The sequence below is a fragment of the Erinaceus europaeus genome, chromosome 14, assembly GCF_950295315.1.
Source record: "Erinaceus europaeus chromosome 14, mEriEur2.1, whole genome shotgun sequence".
Lineage (NCBI taxonomy): Eukaryota > Metazoa > Chordata > Mammalia > Eulipotyphla > Erinaceidae > Erinaceus > Erinaceus europaeus.
Window position 1 is genome coordinate 14,921,699 of NC_080175.1, and position 18,104 is coordinate 14,939,802.

The 18,104-nt window shown below is 44.3% G+C and overlaps 1 protein-coding gene across 50 annotated transcripts in view; it reads right to left on the minus strand.

The window, feature by feature from the left end:
* Nucleotides 1-18,104, minus strand: part of TCF7L2 (transcription factor 7 like 2) — a 227,817-nt gene that overhangs the window by 195,393 nt on the left and 14,320 nt on the right. For 33 of the 50 annotated variants that reach the window (XM_060171276.1, XM_060171275.1, XM_060171278.1 and 30 more), the window contains exon 4: nt 17,560-17,628. The exons of the other annotated variants lie outside the window; for them this stretch is intronic. In XM_060171276.1, coding sequence (XP_060027259.1) covers nt 17,560-17,628 — 69 coding nt within the window. The remainder of the gene's footprint in view (nt 1-17,559; nt 17,629-18,104) is intronic. 50 annotated transcript variants of the gene reach the window in all.

The following is an 18,104-nucleotide window of genomic DNA, read 5'->3' on the forward strand; positions in this document are numbered from 1 at the left end:
AACCTCATAGGATAAGCAGTACCCCAATAACAGGGGGTGGGATATGGGAACTCTTACAACTTGGAGCTTCCTTTATGCTCAACATTCCCAACATTTAAACTTATGGGCACTGGGGGAAGAGAACACAGGCATGTATTTTCCTGGTCCTCCATTGTCAAGCTCCTGCACACTCCTTTCTGCTGTGAAAGGAGAAAAGGCAAACTCTCAATCCAAAAGCACAAGAAAAAAAAACAAAAGCAATTAACAATTCACAGGGGGTCTTCACCCAGCTCCTCCAAAAATAAAGGAATCCAGTCTTTCTAAGAACATCCTTTAGAAAAACCAATACTTACAGAAGCAGGAGGGAAAAGTCAAAGCCATAGAAGCTTATTATATGTGATCATAAAATTCCAAGGAATGCAAACTATTCTGAAACTGAGAGGTGAGGTCCTTACTGATTATTAATGACTCAGGTATGGGAGGGCCCAAGGGTTAGCTCCACCAGGTACATCCTCTCTCTGAAAGTGAATGTCTTCATTTCTCTAATTAGTACACACTGAGCAGCTGAGATCTGCCAGCCTGGGTTCCCACTTAGAAGCTATTAAAAAAATAATAAAACATCTTCAAATAAAACAAGACCTTCCCAACTTTCTTCCAAATGTGCACAGTATAATATCGTCCCCTCTGAGCCAAATAAATAAATAAATAATAGGGTCCCAACCAAGATTATCCATTTCACTCTAGCTGTCCCTCCCCCCCCCCCATTCCCTGTAAATTACCATCATCAAGCAAAAATAAAAATAATAATCATTTCCTAGGCCTTCTGTTACAAAGCCTGGAAATACCTAGAAGGGGGATAAGGTGGGGGGGGTCAGGATTGGAAACACTAAAGAGGAACCCCAGATTTCCTTTGTATTTCGACTGTCAATAGCATTTAGGAAAAACAGCCCCTCTCATTTCTGCTTCACATGTTTTCCTTATTGGTTCGTTTACACAGCACTGCTCCCCAGCAGCAGAGAGTACATCGTTTTGTCATTTCTGCCTTTCCCCGCCATTAGTGCGGGTCCCAAGATGACACCCCAGCTGCCTCCCCAGAGCTGCCAGCAACACAAGCGCATCCCCTTCCCCCAAGTGGTCCCCCCTTTGACTAATGTTCGCTCACACTCATACATCATCCCCAAATTGGTCCAAATGAATTAAACACAGCTCTGCTTAACATTACGAGATTTAAATGGATTTTCTCTCTACAGGTCTGCCCCATAATTGGGTTTATCCATCTTGTTGAAGTACAGTTTACACTTGCTAACATCACGCCAATTCAAGCTACATTTTCTGCTCCAGTGGCAGGAGCAAGGCAGATTTGTCATCGGATCATAACAGGTAATTCAAACAACAATTAGTTTGATGACGGCCCGTATGTCAATGTCTGCTCCCGGCAGCCCGGCTCACACTTGACGCTCTCTGTTCCTCAAGATGAATTGTCCTCACAATTCTTCAATTTCAGTCATCAACAGAGCTTCCTGAAGCAACTTAAAAACTATTGACACAGACTATCTTCCATACAGGGTAGCCTCAGCAAAGCGCCAGTGGAGCACTGAATCTCCCAGGTCCTCAGTGCCAGCAGGTGCACGCGTGCGCGCACGCGCACATACACACACGCACACACGCGCACACACGCGCACACACGCGCACACGCGCGCACACACGCGCACACACACACACACACACACACACACCGTACACACTCATACTCACTGTTCTCAAGCCTTATACAACTTCTAGGTTTTCAACCAAAGATTGGGGGGTTTTGTTTTGTTTTGTTTGAGATGCTTCATCTCAACCTCAAACTTCAGGGAAAGTATGAGTTTCCGGAGCATGAAAGGAATGAACTTGCTTGGGATAAGTTCATCCATCCACAAATAGGAAAACATTTGTTTCATTTCTTTACATCCCCTGTAGAAATGAATGACAACTGTCAGTCTAAGGAAATGTATGACATGGGTAACACTGCTTCTCACTTAAAAAAGGAAAAAAAATAATACTGCTTTTAAAAATCAACTAGTCTCTAATCACTTTGAAAATTAGAAATCAGTCAAATAGGGGCTGAAAGGTGTTGCTCCTGGTTAAGCACATACATTTACCATGTGTGAGGACCTGGGTTCAAACCCCTATGGGAAGAGAAGCTTCATGAGCTCTCCTCTCTCTCTCTCTCCCTCTGCTCTCTTTCTCTCTACCTCACCCTCTATTAGAAGAACAGAAAAGGGAAAACAAAAAAGAAAAGAAAGCCACTGGGAGTGATGAAGTCATCTTGCAGCACTGGGCCCCAGCAATAACCCTGGGGGAGAGAAAGAAAGAAAGAAAGAAAGAAAGAAAGAAAGAAAGAAAGAAAGAAAGAAAGGAGGGAGGAAGGGAAGGAAGGAAAGAAAGAAGAGAGGGAGGGAAGGGAAAGGAAAGAAAGGGAGAAAGAAAGAAGAGAGGGGGAGAGAGAAGGAATGAGGGAGGGAAGAAAAGAGAGAGGAGAGTTGCAGAGAAGGAGAGGAATAGAGAGAATAAGAGAGAAAGGAAGGAGTTGAAAATCAAAGGATAGTTGAAAATCCAAATTTAAAAAAGAACATCAAGTTAACAAGAAGTTGAAGGTCTACCACACAAAATATTTTTGATTGAGTACCATACCTCCCTCTCCCACCCCAGAAAAAAATGTCTCTCATGTTACCAAAAGGACCATTATAAGAAAATACAGAAAAGCATCCTTTTAGGACAGGGGTAGATAGCATAATAGTTATGCAAAAAGACTCTCATGTCTAAGGCTCCACAGTTCCAGGTTCAGTCCCCAGCACCACCATAAGCCAGAGCTGAGCAGTGCTCTGATTTCTGGCAATGCCTCTAATACACACCCTTCCTGATCTCACTATGCACTCTGATCCCCTTCTGCCCATGGAATATAATCAGTAAAGGTATTCATAGATCTCACTGTAGACCTACTATGTCCCTTGCAGTCCTGTGCAGTGCTCTACAGGGCATAAAGATGCATAAGACACCATCTCAAAAGAGCACAAATTCAGCTGAATTTTCAAGGGGCATAAGAGAAATGCAGACAGCAACCAACAGAAGTCATAAATCTTTGTTACCCCACAAAAGATAAGCCAGGTTATCAAATTTATCATGTGTGATGTTCTTGACAGGAAAAAAAAAAAAACTATACACAGTGCATTTCAGGGCATAGTCTAAATCTGAAAGCAGGGACTTCACATAGTTCTTGGCAGTAAAAATAGCAGCTTGTATTTTAGCAAGCATTCTGCTACGTGCTATTGTAAGACCTGCCTCGTCACATATCTTATTGTTTCATCTCCCAGCAGCCTTCTGGGAACCAGGACAACCATCATCCCCATTTTGCAGATTAGGAAATTGAGGCAGGACTGGAATTCAAACTCAGGTCATCTGACTCAAAAAAAAAACAAAAAACTTGAGTTGAGGGGGCTGGGCGGTAGCACAGCAGGTTAAGCGCACATGGCGCAAAGCGGCGGAAGCAAGGCCCGGCAGAAGCATCCCAGTTCGATCCCCCAGTTCCCCACCTGCAGGGCAGTCGCTTCACAGGCGGTGAAGCAGGTCTGCAGGTGTCTATCTTTCTCTCCCCCTCTCTATCTTCCCCTCCTCTCTCCATTTCTCTCTATCCTATCCAACAGTGACGACAACAATAATAGTAACAACAATACCGATCAACAAGGGCAACAAAAGAAAAGAAATGGCCTCCAGGAGCAGTGGATTCATAGTGCAGAGCCCCAGCAATAACCCTGGAGGCTGGAGGCAACAAAAAAAAAAAACTTTGAGTTGAATTGACTACCTGAGGCTCTCAACTGTGGTGATTTGAATCCCCCGGACCACATATGAAAGGAAGGTCTGGAAATGTTTGGAACTGCTACATTTTTCAGAGGGTGCAAGCAGCATAGAGAAGGTAGAGGCCAGAGATGGATGTTCTAGCAAAGAACAACTCAGCCCAACCTGTCAGTTGTACTAACTCATCTCACTACACAACTCCTACTACTAATCAGTCCAGGTCTAAATCTGTGGAGAATCTGGTGTAACTCGGTTTTTTTTTTCTCCAGCTGTGTCCCTTAACAAAGTGGGGTTTTAAGAAGATGCTTGTGGAGCTGGGGAGATAGCATAATGGTTATGCAAAAAATTTTTTAAAAAATTTCATGCCTGAGGCTCCAAGTTCCCAGGTTCAATCCCCAACACCACCAAAGGCCAGAACTGAGCAGTGCTCTGGTGTTTCTGTGTCTTTCTCCCTATCTATCTCATTAAAATAAAACCTTAACAAGGAGATGGGGGACGGGGTTAGATAGCATAATGGTTATGCTAAGTAATTCTCATACCTGAGGCTCCGAAGCCCTATGTTCAATCCCCCACACCACCATAAGCCAGAGCTGAACAGTGCTCTGGTGTTTCTCACTGTGTCTTTCTCTCTCTGCATCTCTCAAAAACATAAATAAATAAAAGACTTAAAAAACTAAAAAAAAAAAAAAAAGAGATGGGGAGGAGAGGATGGGGGGGAAGTGGAGGGAGGGGAGGAGGAAGAAAAGAGGGAGAAGAAGGAGGAGGAAGAGGAGGGGTTCCAAGAGACCACAAATGGATTCTAATGTTCCTTTTTCCTTTTCCTATCATCATGTCAGGAATATATAGACAAGTGTTAGAGTATATAGTACCCCTACCTACTTTAAAATTTCTTTTTTTCTTTTTAAGATTTCAACATATGATTCATTAAGTATAAAATACACTGCCAAACAGCCAGTGTTTTCATGGCAATTCTAGATTGGAATTCTAGAGTATGCATGAGATTTCAAGGTAATATTTACGTACTTATTGCCAGTGTAGCCACTTCTCTGAGCAGGATTTGCTTGCCTGCAACCAAACCAAACTCCAGAAAGGAATGAAGTGCTAAGCTTGATAAGGCTGCAAATGTCAGCCACAGCCCACTTAGAAATGTCTGTGCTTCAGCTCAACGGCCGCATGATTCTCAGCAACTTTACGAAAAGGGAGCCTAGTAGAAAGCACAGCCTCTACAATAGAGCCAGGCGAGGAAAACACAGCCAGCTGACTCAGCCCACTTGCTGTGGTTCCTAAGGGGGACACATATGGCTGAAAGAACAGTTGTTTTCATTCTTCCTGGCTGCTCCCGTCAAGGACTAGCAGACATTCAATCTTCTGTCTCCCCAGCCTTCTCTGTCAAACCAGGAAAGCTGGTCCCCAAGTGCGATAATGTGCTAGAGAATGAACAGACACAAGTATCTCAACTCCTATAAACACAATGAGACAATTATAAGAGCTATAAGTTAAAAAAAAAATGATATAAGTAAAAACAGCAAACCCAGATTGTTTTATTTTATCTGGCCAATGTAATCGGATTGCTACTAGTGGCTCCCACAAGGCCAGAACTTGTATTTGAATGATACAGCAGCCAAGTTGGGCTCCATGATCACTGGCTCGGTTTCCACCAAATTGTGTGATCTCAGACACCAACTCTCTTCTCTCCACCCTGTGTGTGTGTCCTCTGCCTATGAGACAGACTCTACCTTTACTCTGCTCCAGATCTGATGGGAGCCAGAACATGTTCAAATTGCAGTCAGGGCTGGGTGGTGCTGCACCTGGTTGAGCATACACATTACAGTGTACAAAGACCTGGGTTCAAGCCCTTAGTTCCCACCTGCAGGAAGGATGCTGCGGGAACAGTGAAGCAGTGCTACAGATGTCTCTTTCTCTTTTTTTTTTCTTTTGCTTCCAGGGTTATTGCTGGGGCTCGGTGCCTGCACTATGAATCCACTGCTCCTGGAGGCTATTTTTCCCATCTTTTCTGTCCTTTTTGTTAACCTTGTTGTCGTTATTAATATTGTCATTGCTGTTATTGTTGTTGGATAGGACAGAGAGAAATGGAGAGAGGAGGAGAAGACTGAGATAGAGAGAGAAAGACAGACACCTGCAGACTTGCTTCACCACCCGTGAAGGGATGGCAGGTGGGGAACCGGGGGCTCGAACTGGGATCCTTACGCCTTCTGTGCATTTTGCACCATGTGCACTTAACCCGCTGAGCTACCGCCCAAGCCCCCTTCTTTCTCTATCTCCCCTCCCCCCCTTCACTCTCAATTTCTGTCTCTAGCTAAAATAAATAAATATAAACATTTGTGTTTAACTGCCACCAGAGTTAATTGCTAGGGCTTATTGATGGCACTACAAATTCGCTGCTCCTGGCAGGCATTTTTTCCTTTAATTTTTTCTATCTTTTTTTTTAACTGATAGGACAGAGAGAACTGAAAGGGTAGGGGGAGAAAGAAAGGGTGCTTTACCACCCATGAAAATTCCTCCCTGCAAGTGGGGACCCAAGATTCAAACCCAAGTTCTTGAGTTCGGTAACCTGTGAGCTCAACCAGGTGTGCCACTGCCTGGCCCTCAAAACCTTTTTTTTTTTAAAGAAATAAATGCTGTGTTATAAGCTCCCTTGTTGGAGTTACTTGACATGAACTTCACAGAAAACTGAAATTCCTTGTGAATGATAGCAGAACTACATACACACTGTACAGACTAATTCTGGGAACAACTATCACTTATAATCTGTTTAAAAAGTGTTCTCGGGAGTCGGACAGTAGCGCAGCAGGTTAAGCACACGTGGTGCAAAGCATAAGGACCGGCCTGAGGGTCCAGGTTCAAGACCCCAGCTCCCCACCTGCAGGGAGTCGCTTCACAGGTGGTAAAGCAGGTCTGCAGGTGTTTCTATTTCTCTCCCACTCTCTGTCTTCCCCTCCTCTCTCCATTTCTCTCTGTCCTATCCAACAAACGACAACATCAATAACAACAATAATAACTACAACAATAAAACAAGGGTAACAAAAGGGAATAATTTTTTTTTTAAAAAAAAAAAGTGTTCTCAAGATTGACTCCTATTCCTGAATGCATTCTTTAGACCTCCGAAGGTAACCAGCCTCTCCTCCCCCAGGGAGAGAGAATCGGGCTAAAATCAACAAACAGAACAGCTTTACAGATCATTCTCTAGCCAGACTACGTGCATCAGAACCATCCAAAGAATGGGGTCAAGGTGCAGACGAGGGCTGAGGAGATAGCTAAGCCAGTCAGAATACCGAACTTGCCAGACGCCACAGGGGTCACAGGCTCAATACCTGGCACCACCTCACACCAGAGCTAGCAGTGCTCTGATTTTCTTCACTTGCCTAATAAATAAATCTTTTTCTTTGTTTTGTTTTGTTTTGTTTTGTTTTGTTAAGACTCCCTAGGGTCCTGCTCCTGAACATTGTGAGTACATTAGACTCACCTGGAAAACGTTCTATAACCAGAGACGCCTGGGCCCCACTCCGAGTGGCCCTGACCCAGCTGACTGAGCAGAGTCTGGGCCTCGAGATGATTTTCCATGCTGTGAGGTGACTATAATGAAGGCCAGAGCTGGGAACCACTGCCCAAGTCCCACCCTCTGAGAAAGGCATCATAAGGTATTGCTTGCTCAGGTTCTTCAAATACCTCATCCTAGAGAATGGGAAAAGGGAAGGGGCCAGGTGGTGATACACCCAGTTAAGCAGACATATCATCATGTGCAAGGATGGGGTTCGAGCCTATGCTGCCCAGCAGCAGGGGGGATGCTTTGTGAGTGGTGAGGCAGGTCGACAGTTGTGTATCTTCTCTCGACCTCTCTATCATCCCCTCCCCTCTCAATTTCTCTCTGTCATGTCAAGTAAAAATAGAAAGGTGGAAATGGAAAAAATGGCCACTGGGAGCAGTAGATTCATAGTGTCGGCACCAAACCTCAGCGATAATTCTGGTGGCAATTTAAAAAAAAATGGGAAAAGGGAGCAGAAGCCAGAATTCTAGATTTTTTTAATGCAATGCCTGGGAATGAACCAATAGCCTCATACATGAGTGGTACCACCAGGTGGCCTCTCCAGCCCCATTTCTTAATTCTGTATCTTTAGAGAAGAAAAGAGGAGAAACAAAGGAAGACACCGTGCAGCATGGTTACACCACCCATGGAGTTCCCTCTGGTGCTGCCCATGGGGCTCGAATGTAATGCACCAAACCCATAGCCTCCAGTACAACACAGCATGCACTCCACCTACTGAACCATCTCCTGGGTTTCTGGAAACCCATACTTTTGGCAATAGCCAGTTAATTCCTTCGTACACAGTCTACACAGTTGGAGGGCCAACAAGGATGTCAAAAGCCTCAAACGATCTTGAGCATTCTTTCAAGCAGACAGTAGTTAGAATAAGGCTGTGTGTGCATTGTTATGAAGAATCAACACATGATTCACATTCAGCACTTAAAAATTCCAGTCCCAATAGATCTGGAGAATTCAATAAGCACAAGCTGCTATTATTAACAATTGCTGTTATAGCCTCTGACCAAACACATCATCGTCCGTAATACTCTTTCTCAAGGAAGACCTCTTTCTAAGGCTTGAGGAAATACCTGCTCTCTTTGTTATAACCCCAGAGGAAGGGAGAAAAAAAAAAAACCTCAAAAGCTCATCACAGGCTAAGAACAGTCTAGCTTCTCACTCAGAGAGAGAAAAAGTCCTCCCAATCGAGTACTGGACCAGGCCTCCGTTTTTATTTGCCAAGCAAAAACGACTTGAGTAGCCAATAAATGATCAATGGGTTGATTTCCGAAGACTTGAAGCCAGCAGTTTTCAGACATTAGTAAGCTGAACACTGGTACGCTGATGAAAACGGAAACTCCCACACTACACTAGAAAACTCATCAATAAGAACAAGTGGGGTGCTTCTAAGTCACTTTTTAAAAACATCATTAGAGGGAGTTGGGCTGTAGCACAGCAGGTTAAGCGCAGGTGGCGCAAAGCACAAGGACCGGCATGAGGATCCCGGTTCGAGCCCTGACTCCCCACTTGCAGGGGAGTCGCTTCACAGGCGGTGAAGCAGGTCTGCAGGTGTCTATCTTTCTCTCCCCTTCTCTGTCTTCCCCTCCTCTCTCCATTTCTCTCTGTCCTATCCAACAACTACGACAACAATAATAACTACAACAATAAAACAACAAGGGCAACAAAAGGGAATAAATAAATAAATAAATAAAAAATATATATATATACCTCATTAGAGGGAGTCAGGTGGTAGTGCAGCGAGTTAAGCGCATGTGGCGCAAAGCGCAAGGACAGGCATAAGTATCCTGGTTTGAGCCCCCAGGTCCAAGCCTACAGAGGAGTCGCACAGGCGGTGAAGCAGGTCTGCTAGTGTCTATCTTTCTCTCCCCCTCTCTGCCTTCCTCTCCTCTCTCCATTTATCTCTGTCCTATCTAACAACAACGACATCAAGAACAACAACAATAAAAAAACAACAAGGGCAACAAAAGGGAAAATAAATAAATAAATATTTTTAAAAAATTTTTAATCATTAGAGGGCCAGGGAGAGAACACAGTGCTATGGTGACAAAGTTTCATGTTAAAGACTCAGAGGTCTCAGTTTAGATCTCCAGTGCTACCAAAAGTCAGAGTTGAACAGTGCTCTGGCAATAAATAAATAAATAGGAGATTACCCAGTGGGTAGAGCACTGGACTTTCATGTATGCCACCTCAAGTTGGATCCCAGCACTCCACATTCCATAGTGATATTCTGGTCCCCTCTCTCTCTCTCCCATTAATAAATAAATTGTTTTGCTTTACTGGAATTTAAGGTTGATGGGAGCAAAGGATTCTTGTCTATTTTTCTCAATGATTAATTCCCCAGGGGAGCTGGCACACAGTAGACGCAAAATAAAAATTCTCTGAATGGATGAACAGACTTCCTAAGGTGTGAACATTAGTAAACTTAACAATTAGGCTAAAACTCACCAGTGTAACTACTGAAAGAGCCTGTTGACTAAGCTAACTGGCAGTCATAGGGTTTGTCAACTATATTTTATTAAAATGACACCTCTCTCTCTTCCTTCCCTACACGTCTCTCTTGCTTGCACACACACTTTGTGCAAAGTGGACACACACAAAAAAATCTCACTCCCAAGGCAGGTGCTAGATAAAGGAAGGAAGAGAGAGTTATTATAAATTTTAAAGATGAAAAAACGTAATTAGTAGGGCTGAGTGATAACTTACATGGTGGAATACACTTTCCCATGCTCAAGGTCTTGATACCTCTTTTGAAAACCATAGACAGCACACGGGAGAGGCTCCATCTGGAGAATTCAGAATTCTGTCCAGAGTGGTTCTAGCATATCTCTCCTCTCTGTCTCACTCACTCTTCTCTCTCTTTCATAAAATTAAGACTAGAAAACGGGGCCACTGAGGCCACTTAGCAGTGTCCCACATGCACAAAGTCCTGGCTTTATTCCCTGGCACCACATTATAGAATTTTTTTTTTAAATTAATTTGTTCTAGGAGCTCTCCTTCTTAGCCCATATTGGAGAATCTTGGTCCACATCCTCAATCAAGATTAGAAATTCTGCTGAGAAAATTGCAAATCAAGACAATAATGAGATGCCACTCCATGACTGTGCAAATGTTATATGTTAAAAAGAACAGAAACACGGGAGTCGGGCTGTAGCGCAGCGGGTTAAGCGCAGGTGGCGCAAAGCACAAGGACTGGCATAAGGATCCCGGTTCGAACCCTGGCTCCCCACCTGCAGGGGAGTCGCTTCACAGGCGGTGAAGCAGGTCTGCAGGTGTCTGTCTTTCTCTCCTCCTCTCTGTCTTCCCCTCCTCTCTCCATTTCTCTCTGTCCTATCCAACAATGACGCCAACAACAATAATAACTACAACAATAAAACAACAAGGGCAACAAAAGGGAATAAATAAATAAAATAAAATATTAAAAAAAAAAAGAAACACATGGCCTGGTTGGTGCAGGAGGTGACACAGTGAATAAAGGACTAAATTCTCAAGCATGAGGTCCCAAGTTCAATTCCCAGCAGCACATGTATCGGAGTGATGTCTGGTTTGTTCTCTCTCTCTTCCTACCTTTCTTATTAATAAATAAATAAAATTGGGTGGGGGTATATAACATAATGGTTATGCAGAGAGACTCTCCTGCCTGGGTCTCCCGAGTCCCAGGTTCAGTCCCCTGCACCACCATAAACCAGAGTTGAGCAGTGCTCTGGTAAAAAAAAAAAAAAGAGAGAGAGAGAGAGAGAGAAAGAGAAAACAAACAAACAAATAAATAAAATTTTTTGAACAAAAAAAAGAAAGAAATTCTGCTGAAACTAAAAAGCCAGAGAACTCATGATGATCATGATGAGAGGAAAATGCTTTAAAAGGAGACTTCCCTCAGAACTGTAAATTGGGGGGGGGGGAACAAGAGCATCACAAACATCAGAATTTACCAGGACTAGCCTCTGGCCACATTGATCATAAACGCCAATGGTCCACATGGCAAAAAGTTGGACTCTGAGGCCTAGAACTTCAAGAAACTAGACAACGTTTAAAGCATCAACAAGATGAAACATTCAGTTCACATCCAGGAATCAGGGCCCCTTTGGACTTTAGTCCCTTTCTCCCAGCTCCAGAAAACACTTCAGCCATGGTTAAGGATCCTTAAGTGTTCCTGAATCATGGATGACCAAGTCCAGAGACCCAGCAAAAGAGGTCTACACTTTGAAAACACCCAAATGAGAACACAAAAGCCTGAGGACAAGAAGAAAAGCAAAACTCACTGCAAAGTCTCCACAGTTCAGCTGTGTAAACAAATAAAATGGCCCATTTCTTCTGGATCCTCTCCTAATTGTCTTTACAAGGCCACACAACACACACACACGCACACGCACACGCACCATTTCACATCTTCGAGGAAAAACAACTAAGAAAGGCCTACACAGTTTGTTTTTGCTATGTGAGGAGTTTTTTCTGCCTTAAATCATAGCTGACTTGGTGTTAAAACATCAACCTTTGGCCAAATACTTTTAAAACACAAGCTTAATTGGTTCCGAAGTAGCCTTTCTGAGAACCAAAGGAAACATCTTCTGTGGGGCTCGACCTTGATTACAACATTGCTCTTGGGGCTGGACTAATGATGAGTGTAGGAGTGTGGAAGAGCTCTCCTCTGGGAGACAGAGATGCCTAACATTTACCCACAGTCAACTGCAGGGCACCCCCAGGAGGCATCTGTTGTGGGGCCCCACCTCTACACTCAGCCTGCAATCCCTTCCCAGGTTAATGAGAAGGTATGGCACTGCTAGTTGTTGGGGCCAGAAGCCAAACCCCTTTATGAAGAGATGTGCTCTGGAGCCTGGGCCAACTGGCCTCTGAGCAACCTACAGCCATGCAGTGCTCTCTTCATACACAACCACTCAACTGGGGCATCCAATAGCAACACTTGAAACCCAGGCTTCAAGTCCCTCTCAAACTGTCAACTGTCAAGCTAAACACACCTACTGGCCTAGGCCTAGGCCTGTCCAAGTTCATTTTTGTGGATGAGTAACAGAAATGGACAGACACACACATTCCTCCAAAAGATGTGCATGAAAGTGTTCCCAGGGCCTTATTGGATAATGGCAGCAACAACAACAACAAAATTGGTGAGAATCCAAATAGCCCACAACATCCCAAGAATCTAAGCACTGTACAACTCAGTCCTGCATGGACTAGTACACGACAATAAAAAAAAAAAGCAAATTATGCCCCCTAGAAACATGCCTAAAATGGACTTTTCTTCCACCCTATGATCCCTAATCTCATCTGCTCTTTTCCTCCTTTTTTTTTTCTTTTTTTGCCTCCAGGGTTATTGCTAGGGCTCAGTGCCTGCACTAGGAATCCACTGTTCCTGGAGGCTATTTTCCCATTTTGTTGCCCATGTTGTTGCGCTTGTTGTAGTTGTTATTGTTGTCATAACTGTTACTGTTGGATAGGACAGAGAGAAATGGAGAGAGGAAGGGAAGACAGTGAGGAGAGAAAGATAGACACCTGCAGACTTGCTTCACCACTTGCAAACCAACCTCCTGCAGGTGGGGAGCTGGGGGCTTGAACCCGGATCCTTACATCGACCCTTGTGCTTTGCACCATGTGCGCTTAACCCACTGTGCTACTGCCCGACCCCCCCTCTTACTTTTTTTAGTTCCTGTTCATGAACCATTTTGTCTCACTTTATATCCTGCCACCTCCCAGACACCAAGTTGCAGATGCTGATGCTATCAAAACTCCATCCTGACCTCACCAATATGTCCTGGAACCTTGACTCTCCAGAGCTCTAGCCCAGTAGGGAAACATAGAAACAGGGAGTATGGAATGACCTGCCAACACCCAAGTCCAGCAGAGAAGCAATTACAGAAGCCAGAACTCTACCTTCTGCACCTCAAAAAGTATTTCGATCGATCCATCCTCCCAGTGGGGGGTAAGTGATAGGGGGAAGAGAGGAAGAGGGTTCTGAACTCCAGCTCCATAGGGACCCGGAGAAAGAGGAGGAAAAAGGGAGGTACATTTAAATGTAATAATAGGGTTATGTGTGGTTTGGAGGGGAAGAGAGGACGGGACCTTGAAGAAAAAAGGGACAATGATATACAAATGTAGACACAAAGATGTAAAGATGATGGTTAACCCATGTCTGCCATCTTGGGAGAACTGTGGTGGCTTGCAATGGAGGGATTGGGGATTCAGAACTCTGTTGATTTATACTTCTGTTGACATGTAATTATGTAAATCAAAATAAAAACTTAAAATAAAAGAGCAAACTACTACAACACACAGAAATGGGGGAGAGAACTGAGTGGGACCAAACATGAGACAGTGCCAATTATGCGAATCTGTGACTTGGGCAGAAAGAACCATCTTTATCAGGGGTCAGCAAAGAGACCATCTCCAGCCTATGGACCAGTCAAGCCGCAGTTTGTCTTTATAAATAAAGTTTTCTTAGGACATGTCCACAACAGATATAGAATGGATCCTCTAGGTGCTATCTGTGGCTGGTTTCCCACCACAGTGTCAGAGTTGAACTGTTGCCATAGAGATGGCATGATCCATAAATAATAAAATATGACTCTGAGGCCCTAATTCTATATATTGACTGGAGTGATGGTTTCATAGATATTCACATATATGTAAGTCCATCCAAGTCTCCACTAAAGATGGGCACACTGTACTGTATTTACAGTTTAATAAAAGCCTTGACAAGTCAATCGCATCAAATAATAACTGCGTCAAAAAAGACATTTTCATTTAGGGAAAGTATGACCATCAGCACTGATGTCTTTGTAAATCTGAGAGGAGTTCCAACCCCAGATGCTGGTATCAGTTCCAAACCTTTTCTTTTCTTTTTCTTTTTTTTTTTTTAACAAGACCATGATGTATCTACAGAATCACTCAAAGGCCATTCATATACACAATGAACTTGGCCACATCCTGGGATTACGGGGGAGGGGGGGAAGCGGGTAGGAAGGGAGAGGGGATGAAGCTCATGTCATACTTGGTGTCATACTACTCGGGGTTATTTTAGGAGATAGCTTAGGAGTCACGGGCTCAGCTCATACTGAAATACAGTATGTATTAAGGTTAAACAGTTTTAGGTTTCCAGGGAAGAAATTTCTGCCCCAACATCACAGTGCACTGAAGCATTAAGTTGGAGCCAAAGGAAAATAACCACTGTACCCTCCCCCTCCCCCCAAAGGCACCACCCTCTCCTCAGACTCTCTCTAGCAGCCAAGCTTCCATGGGCTCTAGGAGCAATTTTACTGTGTTTGAGGTTTCCTTTCTTTCTTCTTTTTTTTTTTTTTCCTTTTGCTTCTTTTGTTTTGGCTGTTTATCCTTTGATGCTCAAACTAAAATTACAGTGAGATGCCATTTGGCTTGGCCTGGTCCTGGTCTAGCGGAGACTGGGAGAGAATGAACCACTGAAAGCATGCCGGTGTTGGGTCTCTAATAAAACGTCTCTCTGTTTGCCCACATGGGCACTGAGCCTTCCCCCAAAGAGACACGGGGAGAACAATGCTACCTGTTCATGGAGGAATGGTAATGGTTTCAGCCCTCCACACAATGAGCTCTGTAACTTACTCCATCTTCCTCCTGAGAAAGAGCTTCACATGGCCTGCACAGTGCCAGGTGGTTTGGAGAAAGACGAACTGCCCAGCTAACAAGGGACGCTTCAGCAACGGGTGTAAAGACACAACAGCTGGTCTGGTCTCGGCTGGTCTCCCAGTGACATGGCCCCAGCCAGCTTTTCCACACCAAGATAGGGATCGCTATGCTATTCAACCTCAGCAATTCCCACACCCCGGGCAACAGGATTTTCCATCACTCCCTATGAGACAGGAGGCCTCAGGACACAGTTCATCTAGCCACGTGTCAAGACTCTCAAGGCTTTGGGATAGTTCTCCAACCAAGCCTTGGACCCAGAGTGTTTTCTGGAAGCAAGACCCTTCATGTCACTGATCTAAGAGAAGTATGCCAACAAGGACAGCCCAAGCAGAGTTAAAGACACTGGTCTAGACCTCACCAATGTGTCCTGGAACTTCCTCTCTCCAGAGCCCTACCCAATTAGGGAAAGATAGAAATAGGCTGGGGGTATGAATCGACCTGTCAATACCCATGTCCAGCAGAGAAGCAATTACATAAGCCAGAACTCCCACCTTCTGCACCCCAAAAATAATTTTGATCCATACTGCCAAAAAGATAAATGTTAGGGGAAGATGACCAAAGGACTCTGACTATAAATCTATCAGGAACCAGAAAGAGAAGATGAAAACGGAAGGGAAATTAGGATGTGGTAATAGGTGTATGTGTGACTTGGAAAGGAAGAGATGAAGAGACCACAGGAGAAAAAGGGGGGGGGGGGGGTTATATACAAGTATAGACATATAATTGTAGAAATAATGGTTAACTCATATCTATAACCTCCAGAGAAGTGCTGTAGCTTACAATGGAGGGATTGGGGGGATTCAGAACTCTGGTGATAGAAATGGTATAGAGTGGTACCCTTGTTCTCTTGTAATTTTGTAAATCAATATTAAATCACTAAAAAAAAAAAAAAGAGGTACTGGGGGAGCTAGGTGGTAGTGCAGCGGGTTAAGCACACTTGGCACAAAATGCAAGGACTGGCAAAAGGATCCTGATTTGAGCTCCCAGCTCCCCACCTGCAGGGAAGTCTCTTAGCAAGCGGTGAAGCAGGTCTGCAGGTGTCTATCTTTCTCTCCCCCTCTCTTTCTCTCCCTCCTCTCTCTATTTCTTTCTGTCCTATCCAACAACAGCTATGACAACAATAACAACTGCAACAAGCGCAACAACAAGGGCAACAAAATGGGGAAAATGGTCTCCAGGAGCAGTGGATTCTTAGTGCGGGCACCGAGCCCTGGCAATAAGCCTGGAGGCAAAAAAAAAGACACTGGTCTGGAAAATAGGGTTGGAAGAATTAAGTCAAAAGCTACACTCTCCCCTAGAACACACACACAGAAGAAGAGCTGCACATATGCACCAGAAATGGGGGAAAAAGATTTTTTTTGTAATGACTTCTCTCAAGAGAGGGATAGACCTCATGCTTGAGGATTCAACACTGCTCTAGCTCCCAGACCATGCAAATTTTCGTCTTTTTTTTTTTTTTAATAAGTTACAGTTGCCTTGAAATGAGTACAAAACTATTAGGGGTCTACCAAATATAAACTGTGGAGTCACCACTTTCATGGGCAGAATAATGTACAGCTCACCTGGGGCAGGTGAGTGTTTGTCAGTCTTACAAAGCAATGTAGATAACCAACTGACATCAACTTCAAGAAGAGAAGACACAGGGAGCCAGACTTTTACTCCACTAGTTTCAAAAGTCTTCCTTTGAAAGGGTTAAACCAGAACACTTGAGGAGTTTTGGTACCATTAAATACACCAGGAGCTACATCCAGCCTGGCAGGGCCAGGCCAGGCCAGGCAGACAGACGAAAATCCTATTAGTCTGCTCCCTCTCCACTACTGCACTCTGTTGGCATCCGTTCAGCTCTGAGTCTATATTAGTCCCTGATTTGTTTAGCCTTTGGATTTAAGAGAATGGAAGTACTACATGGGCAGGAAACAGGACACTCATCAGAAGCTGGGATCTGTCGCCTTTCCCTTCCAGCACTCTGTGTCATCTATCAACAGGTCCCAGAGAAATCAACATTTCAGGACAATCAGGTCAAAAGTGATATTCTTAGCACCACTTCACATGATTTGGATCCACCGGAAACAACTCTCTGGCTGTCACAGGGCCTCTCCTCTCCTACCTTCCTCCTTGACTCACTCCTTCACATTCTGTCACCAAGTGATTATACTCCCAATTTCAGATCCCCCACCACCCTCAGCCAAAAGCAGTAGCCAAGTTGGAAGGTGGGGCCGGGGGTGGGGGTGGAGGCTGTATGCTCAAGAAACTTGAACAAAAACACAGGCTTCTCCTTCCCTTGCCTTTCAATCAATTTAAAAACCTGTTTCCTTTGCATTTCTTTATTGCTCCCCACCTCCCCCACTCCCCAATGAATCAGCCACCACCACCTTCATTTCATCATCACCATCACCATCACCACCACCACCATCATCATTATCATCATCATAATCTAGGTGAGGGGAATAAGGAGAATAAAAGTCACAAGAGACCTACATATTGACAATTCCGGCTTCAGGATCTCTTGCATTTCCTACCTGAATTGCAATCTGGTGTTCAATCGTTTTGTACGCAGAGTAATGTGTGCTCCCGGACTGAAAATGGAGCTGTAGAAAAAAACCAAATCAAAGCGTTCTGCTGATGTCACAAACTACAAGAAAGCATCTTAAGCAGTTTATGAATAGCAGATGAACCTCCCTTGACTGAACTGTAGCCTTGCCATTCAATCAATACCTATGTATTTGCATTTGTTGCTATGGTGAAGGTGATTGTAATAATCTAAAAAGTTTTTTAAATAAATAAAGCGGGGGTCGGGTGGTGGCACAGCGGGTTAAGTGCACATGGCGTAAAGCACAAGGACCCACGTAAGGATCCCGGTTCGAGGGAGTCGGGCTGTAGCGCAGTGGGTTAAGCGCAGGTGGCGCAAAGCACAAGGACCGGCATAAGGATCCCGGTTCGAACCCCGGCTCCCCACCTGCAGGGGAGTCGCTTCAAAAGCGGTGAAGCAGGTCTGTAGGTGTCTATCTTTCTCTCCTCCTCTCTGTCTTCCCCTCCTCTCTACATTTCTCTCTGTCCTATCCAA